We start from the raw sequence: 13,296 nt of genomic DNA, 5'->3' as shown, positions 1-13,296 counted from the left end.
GTTTGACAGATGACAAAGGATTTAAGCAGCCATTAATACTTCTGCTTTTCTTTTATCTTTGGGAGGACATGATGCACTGGAATACGAATGTGTAGTAAATCAGTCATTCAAAGTGCAGATGAATCAGCCATTCTCACACTGCCAGTATATCCCACTGTCTTTTACAGTAACACAAGGCTAGATTAAATGACATATTGTTAGAAATTGACATTATTGTATAAAATTCTCAGCCTGTTCTTAGTTCATCAAGATTCATGATTTAGGTTGTAAAAATAATTTCTGGACAGTGTCTCACTTTGCTGATATTCCAATTCCCAACCTCCAGCCAACTATCTCCCATCACATGCTAGCTACCTACCAGTATGTAGTGGACCAACCTTTAAGTTTGGTAATCGATATCCAGTTTGTCCTGAACAGATTTTTCTGACCATAACTGTAAAAATAGAGCCATAGTGTCTTGTTTTTTTTTCCCTCTCATGATGCTGTGATTTATTTTCTGACTAGATTCTGACTCCGTTGCTTAGCATTTAGCTGTAAGATTCTGACACCACATGGTTACACAGTGTACATGATTGGCACCGTAGTGCGGAATGACCACTGTGAAAAGCGCCGCTATTCCCACTTCTAAATTACTAAAGCGTGAAACCTTCCTCTATCCGGAACATTTAAAAAGCAGGGTTTAGTATGATTATACAGTAAGTGTGGGTTAAGTGCAGTGTGCAAAGCTCTAAAGCCTACAGTATATAACAGTGGTCCCCAAACTTTTTTTCGCCACGGACCGGTCAATGTTTGATAATTTTACCCGCTGGGGGTGAGGTGGCGCAATACAATTAAATTAAAATTAGTAATCTTAATTTAATTGTATTTAAACCTGCCTTTTTAACTCACTACAAAACCAATGAGAACCCCAAGCTTGTTTCTTTGCAGGGAGACGGTTCCATCTGGGGTAATAGGAGACAATGACACCCGAAGTGTGTTGCTTATGTCCAGTTTATTCCGTTGTTTTGTTTTGGTTGCCATCACTGCAGAAAACCCCACTTCACACAGATAGCATGTCAGAAATGGCAATAGGGATTTAAGTGCTGTGGTGGCAATCTCAGGGTATTCCGTTAAATTTGAGCAAACACAATATACACGTACACCGCGATACACACCTTCTCTCCACCTAAGCTACAACACCACTGCCGCTTGTAGCCTCTCAGCTCCAGACGTCACCTAAACCCGGCCTGATATCATGATATTTTGCGCATGCGCGGTATTGGTGTGGCTTTAAGTGACATCTCTCAGCTCCCGGTTAACCTCTCGTCCATGGAAAGTCGCACAAACCTGAGAGAAATTCACCACAGTAAATAAAGTGGAAATAATTTAATGTTCCTTCCGTGGCCCGAGGTTGGGGACCACTGGTATATAAGACCTTGGAAGGTTACAACCAAAGCCACAACACATGAGGACAGATTGAATCCAATGAAGCCGGTTTCCTCTGGTATTGAGCTCTGATATTGATGGTTGCTTGACGAATGCAAGTTGACATGCTGATGTGAAAGCTTTGTGTCTGATTTAATTAGGTGATTCATCTTAAATGCTGTGGTGGTTAAATGATGGAATCTTGGTCATTTAATGTTTAGGGAGCAAATCCGTTAACTGTGAGGCCACATGAGCTCTCTACACAGCTGTGACTTGACACGGAAGAACATCAGTGTCATCGGTTTGAGCGGAAACGGCGTGAACGTGGCAGGCCTTAAGGCCACCATGATACGGATCACAGCTCACATCAACACCTGCATAACTGCTGGCCTTTACAAGGATAGCTTAAGCTCGTGTTCTGGCAGCTTGTCGGAGATCTGAAGATAGCTGCATATTGCAGCACTGGAACTGGATCCAAGTTGTACAGCAGGTGTGAGGGACAGGACATTCACCTCAATGGAGATGGTGTGCTTTGTAGAAAAGAAGAAAGAGACAGAGAAAGAAACAGCCAAACACTACAGGTTTAACAACTGAAGCGTTTATTAGCTAGAAGAAAAAGCTTAAGTGGCTGGGATAATATTCGTAGTTGATGTAATATAAACATTCATTCATTCATTTTCTACCGCTTATCCGAACTTCTCGGGTCACGGGGAGCCTGTGCCTATCTCAGGCATCATCGGGCATCGAGGCAGGATACACCCTGGACGGAGTGCCAAGCCATCGCAGGGCACACACACACTCATTCACTCACACACACACTACGGACAATTTTCCAGAGATGCCAATCAACCTACCATGCATGTCTTTGGACCGGGGGAGGAAACCGGAGTACCCGGTGGAAACCCCCGAGTCACAGGGAGAACATGCAAACTCCACACATACAAGGCGGAGGCGGGAATCGAACCCCCAACCCTGGAGGTGTGAGGCAAACGTGCTAACCACCGTGCCCCCCTGTAATATAAACAAAATAGAGTTAAACTAATTAATGTAGATGAAATGACAAAAAAATGTGTGTTCATAGATTGTGTTTGAGATCGTAACAAAGTTACAACAAAAACCTTTTGTTTTTCAGGTTTATTCTTTCTCCAGTTGTTGTGTGAGAGAAAGAAAACAATATTGATGACTAGTTCACTGTGTCTGTTAGTTAAAGACACGGATAAAATTGACTGGACACACTGTTTTGTTCCGGGCGTCTGGTTGAATGTTGTAGAGCCGACTTGTCCTGTTCGGTGGATCCGCACGTCTGCTGTCTTTGTAGGCAGCTGAATTATGCAGCCAGGGCACATAGACATGGTGCAGACTGTCCGGCTCACTTGAAGTTACGTATGATCAAACAGACAAGAGCTGCAGTCTGAGCTGGTTTTCACACCGAGCTTGTTCCTTGTTCGCATCACTCTACAGCGTTGGTCTGATTTCAGACTGAATTGATTCTGTTGAACCTCGGTGCATTTGTGTTCATATAACGTTCATCGTATGGTGAACACACATATACCGAGTCACCAACGTTCCTCTGACACTCGCTACACGTATTTTATATACAGTATATCATGTATACCACAGATCACGTATAGACTACCGATTGGAAGGTTGTGAGCAGTGTTAAGCAGTAACTGCGTTATTAGTAATGCGTTACTGCAACGCAGTTACTTTTGACAGTAACTAATACTGTAACGCATTACATTTTAAATAAAGTAACTCCTTTACCATATGGTGCATTTGTTTGTTACTTTTTTAAATGACTTCATTTAGGCTGAAGTGTAGCCTACAGACTAACCTGTTTACAGCAGTGACGCATTGCAGGATCGGTGGATGCCAACCTGTAAACACGAAGACGCCGCACTGTCGGCGTGTTTCCGTTTATTCAAGTATATGCGGCAGTAATGGCGAGTCAAGGCGAGAGCAAGACGAGTTTCTCAAAGTGGAAATATGCTCATTATTTCACTTTAGTTGAGCATAAAGACAAAAACCTTTTAGCCAAATGTAAGCTGTGTCTTTCTGGTTCGAAGGTCCTGTCTACTCCAATCTGGAGGTAGAACAACAGCGACTAGATTTTAACTGGACTGTTAGCCAGGGACAGATCAACAAACAGTTTTGTGTTTGTATAGACCAGGGGTTGGCAACCTTAAACACTCAGAGCCATTTGGACCCGTTTCCCACAGAAAAAAAAAACACCGGGAGCCAAAAACCTCATTTGACACCTAAAATGAAGAGAACACTGCATATATCCTTTTTTACCTTTATGGAAAGTATAGAAAAAACTGTAGTGTGTTCATTTATGAAATAAATGACCTGCTACTTAGTAAACAAAATTTTATTTCTGCAGGCAAACAAAAATATTTTGAACAGTTTGAACTAACCTTAACAAAAAAGACGCTGGGTTGAAGGTTACTTTAAATACAATGTTCAATGTCTAATTGAGTCCTCTTCGTATTCATGACATCAACATTTTAACTCGCCGGCTGCAGCGAACCAAAACTGCGTCTGCTTCTGTGTGTCGGGTTTCGCAAGTGGGCAGTTATGGCGCATATTTTGAGCGACAAACAAATTAAACACGGTTTATTTTCATGTTACAAAAGCATCATAATCTTAGAATTTCATTAAAAAAACTAACTAAAATAAAATAAATTTAAGTAAAATATTTACTTTCCAAATCTACTGTACAGGGAGCCGCAGCAGAGGGATGAAAGAGCCACTTGTGGCTCCGGAGCCGCGGGTTGCCGATTCCTGGTCTAGACCATAACGCCTAAAACAAAAAGGGCATTAATGGGAACATTAAAGAACGTTCTTTAAAAAAGTAACTAAAAAGTAACTAGTTACTATTATTTAGTAACTAGCACAACACTAGTTGTGAGTTCAAATGCCCGGCCCACCTGGCTGCCACTTCCTGTCACCAAGCTGTGATGGCTGGGCTTATAGGCAAGGCAAGGCCCTAGAGTCGCTTTAGATAAGGGCATCTGCCAAAAACCTTAAACGTAAATAAAACCCACATATAGGTTACTATACTTCTTCATCAAGTGCAGGCCCGAGCAACCGAACTCGCACCACCTCCTACAGGTAGTCTCAGGTTCAGCACTGTGACAGACATGCAGCTACTGAGCCGCTCGATGCTGGTGCCGAGTCTCAGATTAATATCACTGCAATGTCATCACTATACCACCATCATCTTTCTTTCTCTCTCTTTGTTAGATCAGCTTCAGTAGCATCTAATAAAGTGCTAATCAGTCTACTGTAAACGACTTTTTTTTAATGCATGCGATCATTTAAAAGCATGTTGAGCAGTAGCGCTACGGTTTGCACTCTTTATTAGCCATTCTAAAATATTCAAGCCTTGATCTCTGGATAATAGTCTTTCTGTCTTTATTCATTATAGAATATTGCACTTTGATGTGATATTTTGGCCTGAGATAATTAAGCATACATTAGGAAGAAAAAACGGTAATGAACTGAATGGTAATTAAGTAATTGTGGAAACCCACCAGGCTGCTGCCGGTGCTTATTACATTCAAACCTACTTTGTTTTACTTGTCAAAATTTGTCTGCATATTAAACGTATATTAAGGTACTTTACTAGCACATACACCTTTAGTACTAATAAATATATTGCTGCTAGATTCATTAATCTCATTTCATCGTAATGTAGAATTATGTATTATGTAAATAGAGCTTTTAACAATTAATACAGTGGGGCTCGAAAGTTTGGGCACCCCAGGTAAAAATCTGTATTAATGTGCATAAAGAAGCCAAGAAAAGGTGGAACAATTTCCAAAAGGCATCAAATTACAGATTAAACATTCTTATAATATGTCCAAAAAAGTTAGATTTTATTTCCATCATTTACACTTGGCACCCTGCAGAGTTTATACCTTGTACTGCCCTCTTTGGCAAGTATCACAGCTTGTAAATGCTTTTTGTAGCCAAGAGTCTTTCCATTCTTGTTTGAGGTATCTTCTTCCTTACAAAAGTCTTCAAGTTCTTTGAGATTTCTGGGCTGTCTGTCACACCCTGATCTTTTAAGGTCTATCCATAGATTTACAATTATGTTGAGGTCAGGAGATTGTGAAGGCCATGGCTAAACCTTCAGTTTTCGCCTCTTGACATAATCCACTGTGGATTTTGGGGTGTGTTTAGGATCATTATCCATTTGTAGAAGTCATATTATTATTTAACTTCAGCTTCTTCACAGATGGCATCAAGTTAGCATCCAAAATTTGCTGAAATTTTTTTTTTTTTGCAGACGCAATTATTTTGCTTTCTGCAAAAATTATTTTGAAAGTTGCTTTCTGCAAAAATTATTTTGAAAGTGTAAATGATGGAAAAATATCTACAGTAACTTTTTTTGACATAAGAATGTTTAATCTGTAATTTGATGCCTTTTGGAGATTTTTCCGTCTTTTCTTGGCTTCTTTATGCACATTAATACAAATTTTTACCTGGGGTGCCCAAACTTTCGAGCCCCACTGTAGCACTGAGCAGCTTTTTTTTTTTTTTTTTTGCTTTTTTTTTAATAGAAAACTTTATTTTTTCAAAAAATTATCAGAAAATCTCTTTTATCAGTAACAGAGTGTGTGTGTGTGTGTGTGTGTGTGTGTTTGATGTGTGTTTGATGTGTGCTCTAGAAACAAACCGAGGAGGATGCAGCTGAACATGGTAGACTGTCCAAGCTGAATGGATTGAAGAAGACTGAAGGGTCTGAGGAAGAGAGGAGGGAGATGATCACTCCAGCACTGAGAGAAGCACTCACTAAACAAGGTACAGCTACATGTCTCCACTGAAGAACATTCCAGAAGTGCATGAGGGAGGGCTACAGACTCTGAGACAGTTTAGTTTGAATCAGATAATTGTTCACTTTATAAAGCAGTAATGTGAAAGGTGTCATGTGGACCTGAAAGCGCACAATGTGAACACAACTCGTACTGGGTTCTGCACTTTTACTTCGGGAAGTAAACAAACTTGCACCAACCGATGACGAGATCGTTAGTTTCCACAACACGTGATCATCAAAATAATAAATAAATAATAATAAGGGGAGTCATATTTTTTCGATGTGAGGACAATGATGATGATGTAAGATGTAAGATGAATGCAGGAGTTCACTAAGGTCCAGCAAATGCTACTAATAATGCACTTTTTCCACCGAGGCAGTTTGAGTGCAGGTTCGGAGCCTAATTTAAAGTCAGTTCTTTCTTTTTTGACACCCAAAGCACCGGCTCTGAACCAGGAAAAGTGGTTCTTAAGTAGCACCAAAACATTGCTGGTCTAGACTTACCAACATGACAAAAGAGAACGTCGTTAGCGCTATATTTAAATCAGGATTCATGCGTTTGGATGCCAATGTAGGTTCACAAAGCCATGAGCATTAACAGCAAAGCGACATCCACCATTGTTGATGGAACTGATGGAAAGGCAAACCGGTTCTTAGAAGGTTCGCCAGTGGAACCAACTTCGAACCAGCACGGGCTCTGAACCAGCACCCGGGTCTTTTTGGTGGGAAAAGGGGCATAGATGTCTCAAATCTGATGGGATCCTGCTAACAGTTTAAAAATACAGTATGTAAAACATTACTCACAGGAAGTAGAAAGAAAAATCTAGCAGAAAAATCATTCCAGGCTGAAGCTGAAGGCTTAGATCAGAAGACTCATAGAAGAGGAGCACCAGGTTCTTCTGGTTTGCTAAGATTTCTCTTATTAGCACAAAATGTATATATTTTTTTCTCAATTGAATTTAGTGCATTAGGTTAAACAACAAACTACAGGATGGGTTAATTTGTGATTCCTAATCACGAAGAGCAATTATATATATATATATATATATAAAAACGGTCACAAATTACAATTTTTTTAAAATAGATTTTTATGTTGCAGAAGCAGAGTTAACATAAAAAATACCTTCTTTCCAAAGTTTGAATAATTTTAAAAAACAACACAGGAAAAAATAAACAAGCATTTTAAATAAATAAATTAATAATAATAATAATAATAATTCATTCATTCATCTTCTACCGCTTATCCGAACATCTCGGGTCACGGGGAGCCTGTGCCTATCTCAGGCGTCATCGGGCATCGAGGCAGGATACACCCTGGACGGAGTGCCAACCCATCGCAGGGCACACACACACTCTCATTCACTCACACACACACACACACACTACGAACAATTTTCCAGAGATGCCAATCAACCTACCATGCATGTCTTTGGACCGGGGGAGGAAACCGGAGTACCAGGAGGAAACCCCCGAGGCACAGGGAGAACATGCAAACTCCACACACACAAGGCGGGAATCGAACCCCCAACCCTGGAGGTGTGAGGCAAACGTGCTAACCACTAAGCCATCATAACCCCCAATAATAATAATAATAATAAATAATTCAAAATAAAACCGACCTATTACAAAGGATTAATTATCGAGTTTATAAAACAGCTTTATATTTATAATACGTTGAGAGAAAAATCTATTCTTGTTGAACACAACTTAACACGTATTTGATCCTCCCTTCATGATTTTGTGCTGATTACAGAATGAACACGAAAGCGAGAAAACACTGCTTTATTCATAGTAGCTTGTAATTAAAAAAAAAAAAAACATGGGGTCATGTGACATAAACGCATCATTACATGTGTCATTACTGCTAGAAGTCTAAAATAAACCTGTGCTCGCGGTTTCTACAGTTCAAGTAGCTTTTTGCTAACAATAAGTATTAATAACTCAAAAAGGTTCAGCAATAAACCTCCTGGAGGACTGAGTTTACAGTAAAGCTACGTTTGTGATCACATCCGGTCTCACAGTCAGTTCTGCAGTCATTATATGCGCTATTTTTTTCTTGGTTAAAAATGAAGTGTACTTTGAACAGGTTTCAGGTATTTTATCCATCAGTCCAACCTCCACATGCTGCAGATCTGATGGTAATTGCACAGGCTTTTTTCCCTCCCAGCATGCAACCTGCCTTTAGTTATTATGATGGTGACAATTTCCCATACTTTGTGTGCTATTTCTAACACAGGATATTAATAAAGTGGCCCCAGTGCTGCGCTTTTGTTGTGTAGTGTAGAGGAAAACGTCTTCCTGTGTACAGAGACTCAGCTCATGAACCAGTGGTGCATCAGTCATTCACCCAGCAGGGAATCTGTCTCAACACATCGCTGTGTGTATTATTGTGTGTCACTGTGTGTGTCACTGTGTGTACTGTATCACTGTGTGGACCACTGTGTGTACTGTATCACTGTGTGGACCACTGTGTGTACTGTATCACTGTGTGGACCACTGTGTGTACTGTATCACTGTGTGGACCACTGTGTGTACTGTATCACTGTGTGGACCACTGTGTGTACTGTATCACTGTGTGGACCACTGTGTGTACTGTATCACTGTGTGGACCACTGTGTGTACTGTATCACTGTGTGGACCACTGTGTGTACTGTATCACTGTGTGGACCACTGTGTGCACTGTATCACTGTGTGGACCACTGTGTGTACTGTATCACTGTGTGGACCACTGTGTGTACTGTATCACTGTGTGGACCACTGTGTGTACTGTATCACTGTGTGGACCACTGTGTGTACTGTATCACTGTGTGGACCACTGTGTGTACTGTATCACTGTGTGTGTCACTGTGTGTACTGTATCACTGTGTGGACCACTGTGTGTACTGTATCACTGTGTGTATCACTGTGTGCACTGTACCGCTGTGTGTACCACTGTGTGTACTGTATCACTGTGTGTATCACTGTGTGCACTGTACCGCTGTGTGTACCGCTGTGTGCACTGTACCGCTGTGTGCATCACTGTGTGCACTGTACCGCTGTGTGTATCACTGTGTGCACTGTACCGCTGTGTGTATCACTGTGTGCACTGTACCGCTGTGTGTATCACTGTGTGCACTGTACCGCTGTGTGTATCACTGTGTGCACTGTACCGCTGTGTGTATCACTGTGTGCACTGTACCGCTGTGTGTATCACTGTGTGCACTGAAAAGCTGTGTGTACCACTGTGTGCACTGTACCGCTGTGTGTACCACTGTGTGCACTGTACCGCTGTGTGTACCGCTGTGTGCACTGTACCGCTGTGTGTACCGCTGTGTGCACTGTACCGCTGTGTGTACCACTGTGTGCACTGTATCACTGTGTGTACCGCTGTGTGCACTGTACCGCTGTGTGTACCGCTGTGTGCACTGTACCGCTGTGTGTACCGCTGTGTGCACTGTACCGCTGTGTGTACCACTGTGTGCACTGTACCGCTGTGTGTACCACTGTGTGCACTGTACCGCTGTGTGTACCGCTGTGTGCACTGTACCGCTGTGTGTACCACTGTGTGCACTGTACCGCTGTGTGTACCACTGTGTGCACTGTACCGCTGTGTGTACCACTGTGTGCACTGTACCGCTGTGTGTACCACTGTGTGCACTGTACCACTGTGTGCACTGTACCGCTGTGTGTACCACTGTGTGCACTGTACCACTGTGTGCACTGTACCGCTGTGTGTACCACTGTGTGCACTGTACCGCTGTGTGTACCACTGTGTGCACTGTACCGCTGTGTGTACCACTGTGTGCACTGTACCACTGTGTGCACTGTACCGCTGTGTGTACCACTGTGTGCACTGTACCACTGTGTGCACTGTACCGCTGTGTGTACCACTGTGTGCACTGTACCGCTGTGTGTACCACTGTGTGCACTGTACCGCTGTGTGCACTGTACCGCTGTGTGTACCACTGTGTGCACTGTACCGCTGTGTGTACCACTGTGTGCACTGTACCACTGTGTGCACTGTACCGCTGGGTGTACCACTGTGTGCACTGTACCACTGTGTGCACTGTACCGCTGTGTGCACTGTACCGCTGTGTGCACTGTACCACTGTGTGCACTGTACCACTGTGTGCACTGTACCGCTGTGTGCACTGTACCGCTGTGTGTACCGCTGTGTGCACTGTACCGCTGTGTGTACCGCTGTGTGCACTGTACCGCTGTGTGTACCGCTGTGTGCACTGTACCGCTGTGTGTACCGCTGTGTGCACTGTACCGCTGTGTGTACCGCTGTGTGCACTGTACCGCTGTGTGTACCGCTGTGTGCACTGTACCGCTGTGTGTACCGCTGTGTGCACTGTACCACTGTGTGTACCGCTGTGTGCACTGTACCGCTGTGTGTACCGCTGTGTGCACTGTACCGCTGTGTGCACTGTACCGCTGTGTGCACTGTACCGCTGTGTGCACCGCTGTGTGCACTGTACCGCTGTGTGTACTGTACCGCTGTGTGTACCGCTGTGTGCACTGTACCGCTGTGTGTACCGCTGTGTGCACTGTACCACTGTGTGTACCGCTGTGTGCACTGTACCGCTGTGTGTACCGCTGTGTGCACTGTACCGCTGTGTGTACCGCTGTGTGCACTGTACCGCTGTGTGTACCGCTGTGTGTACCGCTGTGTGCACTGTACCGCTGTGTGTACCGCTGTGTGTACCGCTGTGTGCACTGTACCGCTGTGTGTACCGCTGTGTGCACTGTACCGCTGTGTGCACTGTACCGCTGTGTGTACCGCTGTGTGTACCGCTGTGTGCACTGTACCGCTGTGTGTACCGCTGTGTGTACTGTACCGCTGTGTGCATTGTACCGCTGTGTGTACCGCTGTGTGCACTGTACCGCTGTGTGCACTGTACCGCTGTGTGCACTGTACCGCTGTGTGCACTGTACCGCTGTGTGCACTGTACCGCTGTGTGCACTGTACCGCTGTGTGTACCGCTGTGTGCACTGTACCGCTGTGTGCACTGTACCGCTGTGTGCACTGTACCGCTGTGTGTACCGCTGTGTGCACTGTACCGCTGTGTGTACCGCTGTGTGTACCGCTGTGTGTACCACTGTGTGCACTGTACCACTGTACCGCTGTGTGTACCGCTGTGTGTACTGTACCGCTGTGTGTACCGCTGTGTGCACTGTACCGCTGTGTGTACCGCTGTGTGCACTGTACCGCTGTGTGCACTGTACCGCTGTGTGCACTGTACCGCTGTGTGCACTGTACCGCTGTGTGCACTGTACCGCTGTGTGCACTGTACCGCTGTGTGCACTGTACCGCTGTGTGCACCGTACCGCTGTGTGTACCGCTGTGTGCACCGTACCGCTGTGTGTACCGCTGTGTGCACTGTACCGCTGTGTGCACTGTACCGCTGTGTGTACCACTGTGTGCACTGTACCGCTGTGTGCACTGTACCGCTGTGTGCATCACTGTGTGCACTGTACCGCTGTGTGCATCACTGTGTGCACTGTACCGCTGTGTGTATCACTGTGTGCACTGTACCGCTGTGTGTATCACTGTGTGCACTGTACCGCTGTGTGTATCACTGTGTGCACTGTACCGCTGTGTGTATCACTGTGTGCACTGTACCGCTGTGTGTATCACTGTGTGCACTGTACCGCTGTGTGTATCACTGTGTGCACTGTACCGCTGTGTGTACCACTGTGTGCACTGTACCGCTGTGTGTACCACTGTGTGCACTGTACCGCTGTGTGTACCACTGTGTGCACTGTACCGCTGTGTGTACCACTGTGTGCACTGTACCGCTGTGTGTACCACTGTGTGCACTGTACCGCTGTGTGTACCACTGTGTGCACTGTACCGCTGTGTGTACCGCTGTGTGCACTGTACCGCTGTGTGTACCGCTGTGTGCACTGTACCGCTGTGTGTACCACTGTGTGCACTGTACCGCTGTGTGTACCACTGTGTGCACTGTACCGCTGTGTGTACCACTGTGTGCACTGTACCGCTGTGTGTACCACTGTGTGCACTGTACCGCTGTGTGTACCACTGTGTGCACTGTACCGCTGTGTGTACCACTGTGTGCACTGTACCGCTGTGTGTACCACTGTGTGCACTGTACCGCTGTGTGTACCACTGTGTGCACTGTACCACTGTGTGCACTGTACCGCTGTGTGTACCACTGTGTGCACTGTACCGCTGTGTGTACCACTGTGTGCACTGTACCACTGTGTGCACTGTACCGCTGTGTGTACCACTGTGTGCACTGTACCGCTGTGTGTACCACTGTGTGCACTGTACCACTGTGTGCACTGTACCGCTGTGTGTACCACTGTGTGCACTGTACCTCTGTGTGCACTGTACCACTGTGTGCACTGTACCGCTGTGTGTACCACTGTGTGCACTGTACCACTGTGTGCACTGTACCGCTGTGTGTACCACTGTGTGCACTGTACCACTGTGTGCACTGTACCGCTGTGTGCACTGTACCGCTGTGTGCACTGTACCACTGTGTGCACTGTACCGCTGTGTGCACTGTACCGCTGTGTGTACCGCTGTGTGCACTGTACCGCTGTGTGTACCGCTGTGTGCACTGTACCGCTGTGTGCACTGTACCGCTGTGTGTACCACTGTGTGCACTGTACCGCTGTGTGCACTGTACCGCTGTGTGTACCGCTGTGTGTACCACTGTGTGCACTGTACCGCTGTGTGGACCACTGTGTGCACTGTACCACTGTGTGCACTGTACCACTGTGTGCACTGTACCGCTGTGTGTACCACTGTGTGCACTGTACCGCTGTGTGCACTGTACCACTGTGTGCACTGTACCACTGTGTGCACTGTACCGCTGTGTGCACTGTACCGCTGTGTGCACTGTACCGCTGTGTGTACCACTGTGTGCACTGTACCGCTGTGTGCACTGTACCGCTGTGTGCACTGTACCACTGTGTGCACTGTACCGCTGTGTGTACCACTGTGTGCACTGTACCACTGTGTGCACTGTACCGCTGTGTGTACCACTGTGTGCACTGTACCGCTGTGTGCACTGTACCGCTGTGTGCACTGTACCACTGTGTGCACTGTACCACTGTGT

The 13,296-nt window shown here is 45.4% G+C and overlaps 1 protein-coding gene across 2 annotated transcripts in view; it reads left to right on the top strand.

The window, feature by feature from the left end:
- The window catches only part of tyw1 (tRNA-yW synthesizing protein 1 homolog (S. cerevisiae)), a 74,297-nt gene that overhangs the window by 16,329 nt on the left and 44,672 nt on the right, over positions 1-13,296 (top strand). For both annotated transcript variants that reach the window (XM_027136826.2, XM_027136822.2), the window contains exon 8: positions 6,081-6,213. In XM_027136826.2, the coding sequence (XP_026992627.2) occupies positions 6,081-6,213 (133 nt within the window). The remainder of the gene's footprint in view (positions 1-6,080; positions 6,214-13,296) is intronic.

This window comes from Tachysurus fulvidraco, chromosome 11, assembly GCF_022655615.1.
Source record: "Tachysurus fulvidraco isolate hzauxx_2018 chromosome 11, HZAU_PFXX_2.0, whole genome shotgun sequence".
Lineage (NCBI taxonomy): Eukaryota > Metazoa > Chordata > Actinopteri > Siluriformes > Bagridae > Tachysurus > Tachysurus fulvidraco.
Note: the sequence above shows the minus strand (reverse complement) of the source record. Positions and strands in the feature narration are given on the sequence as shown.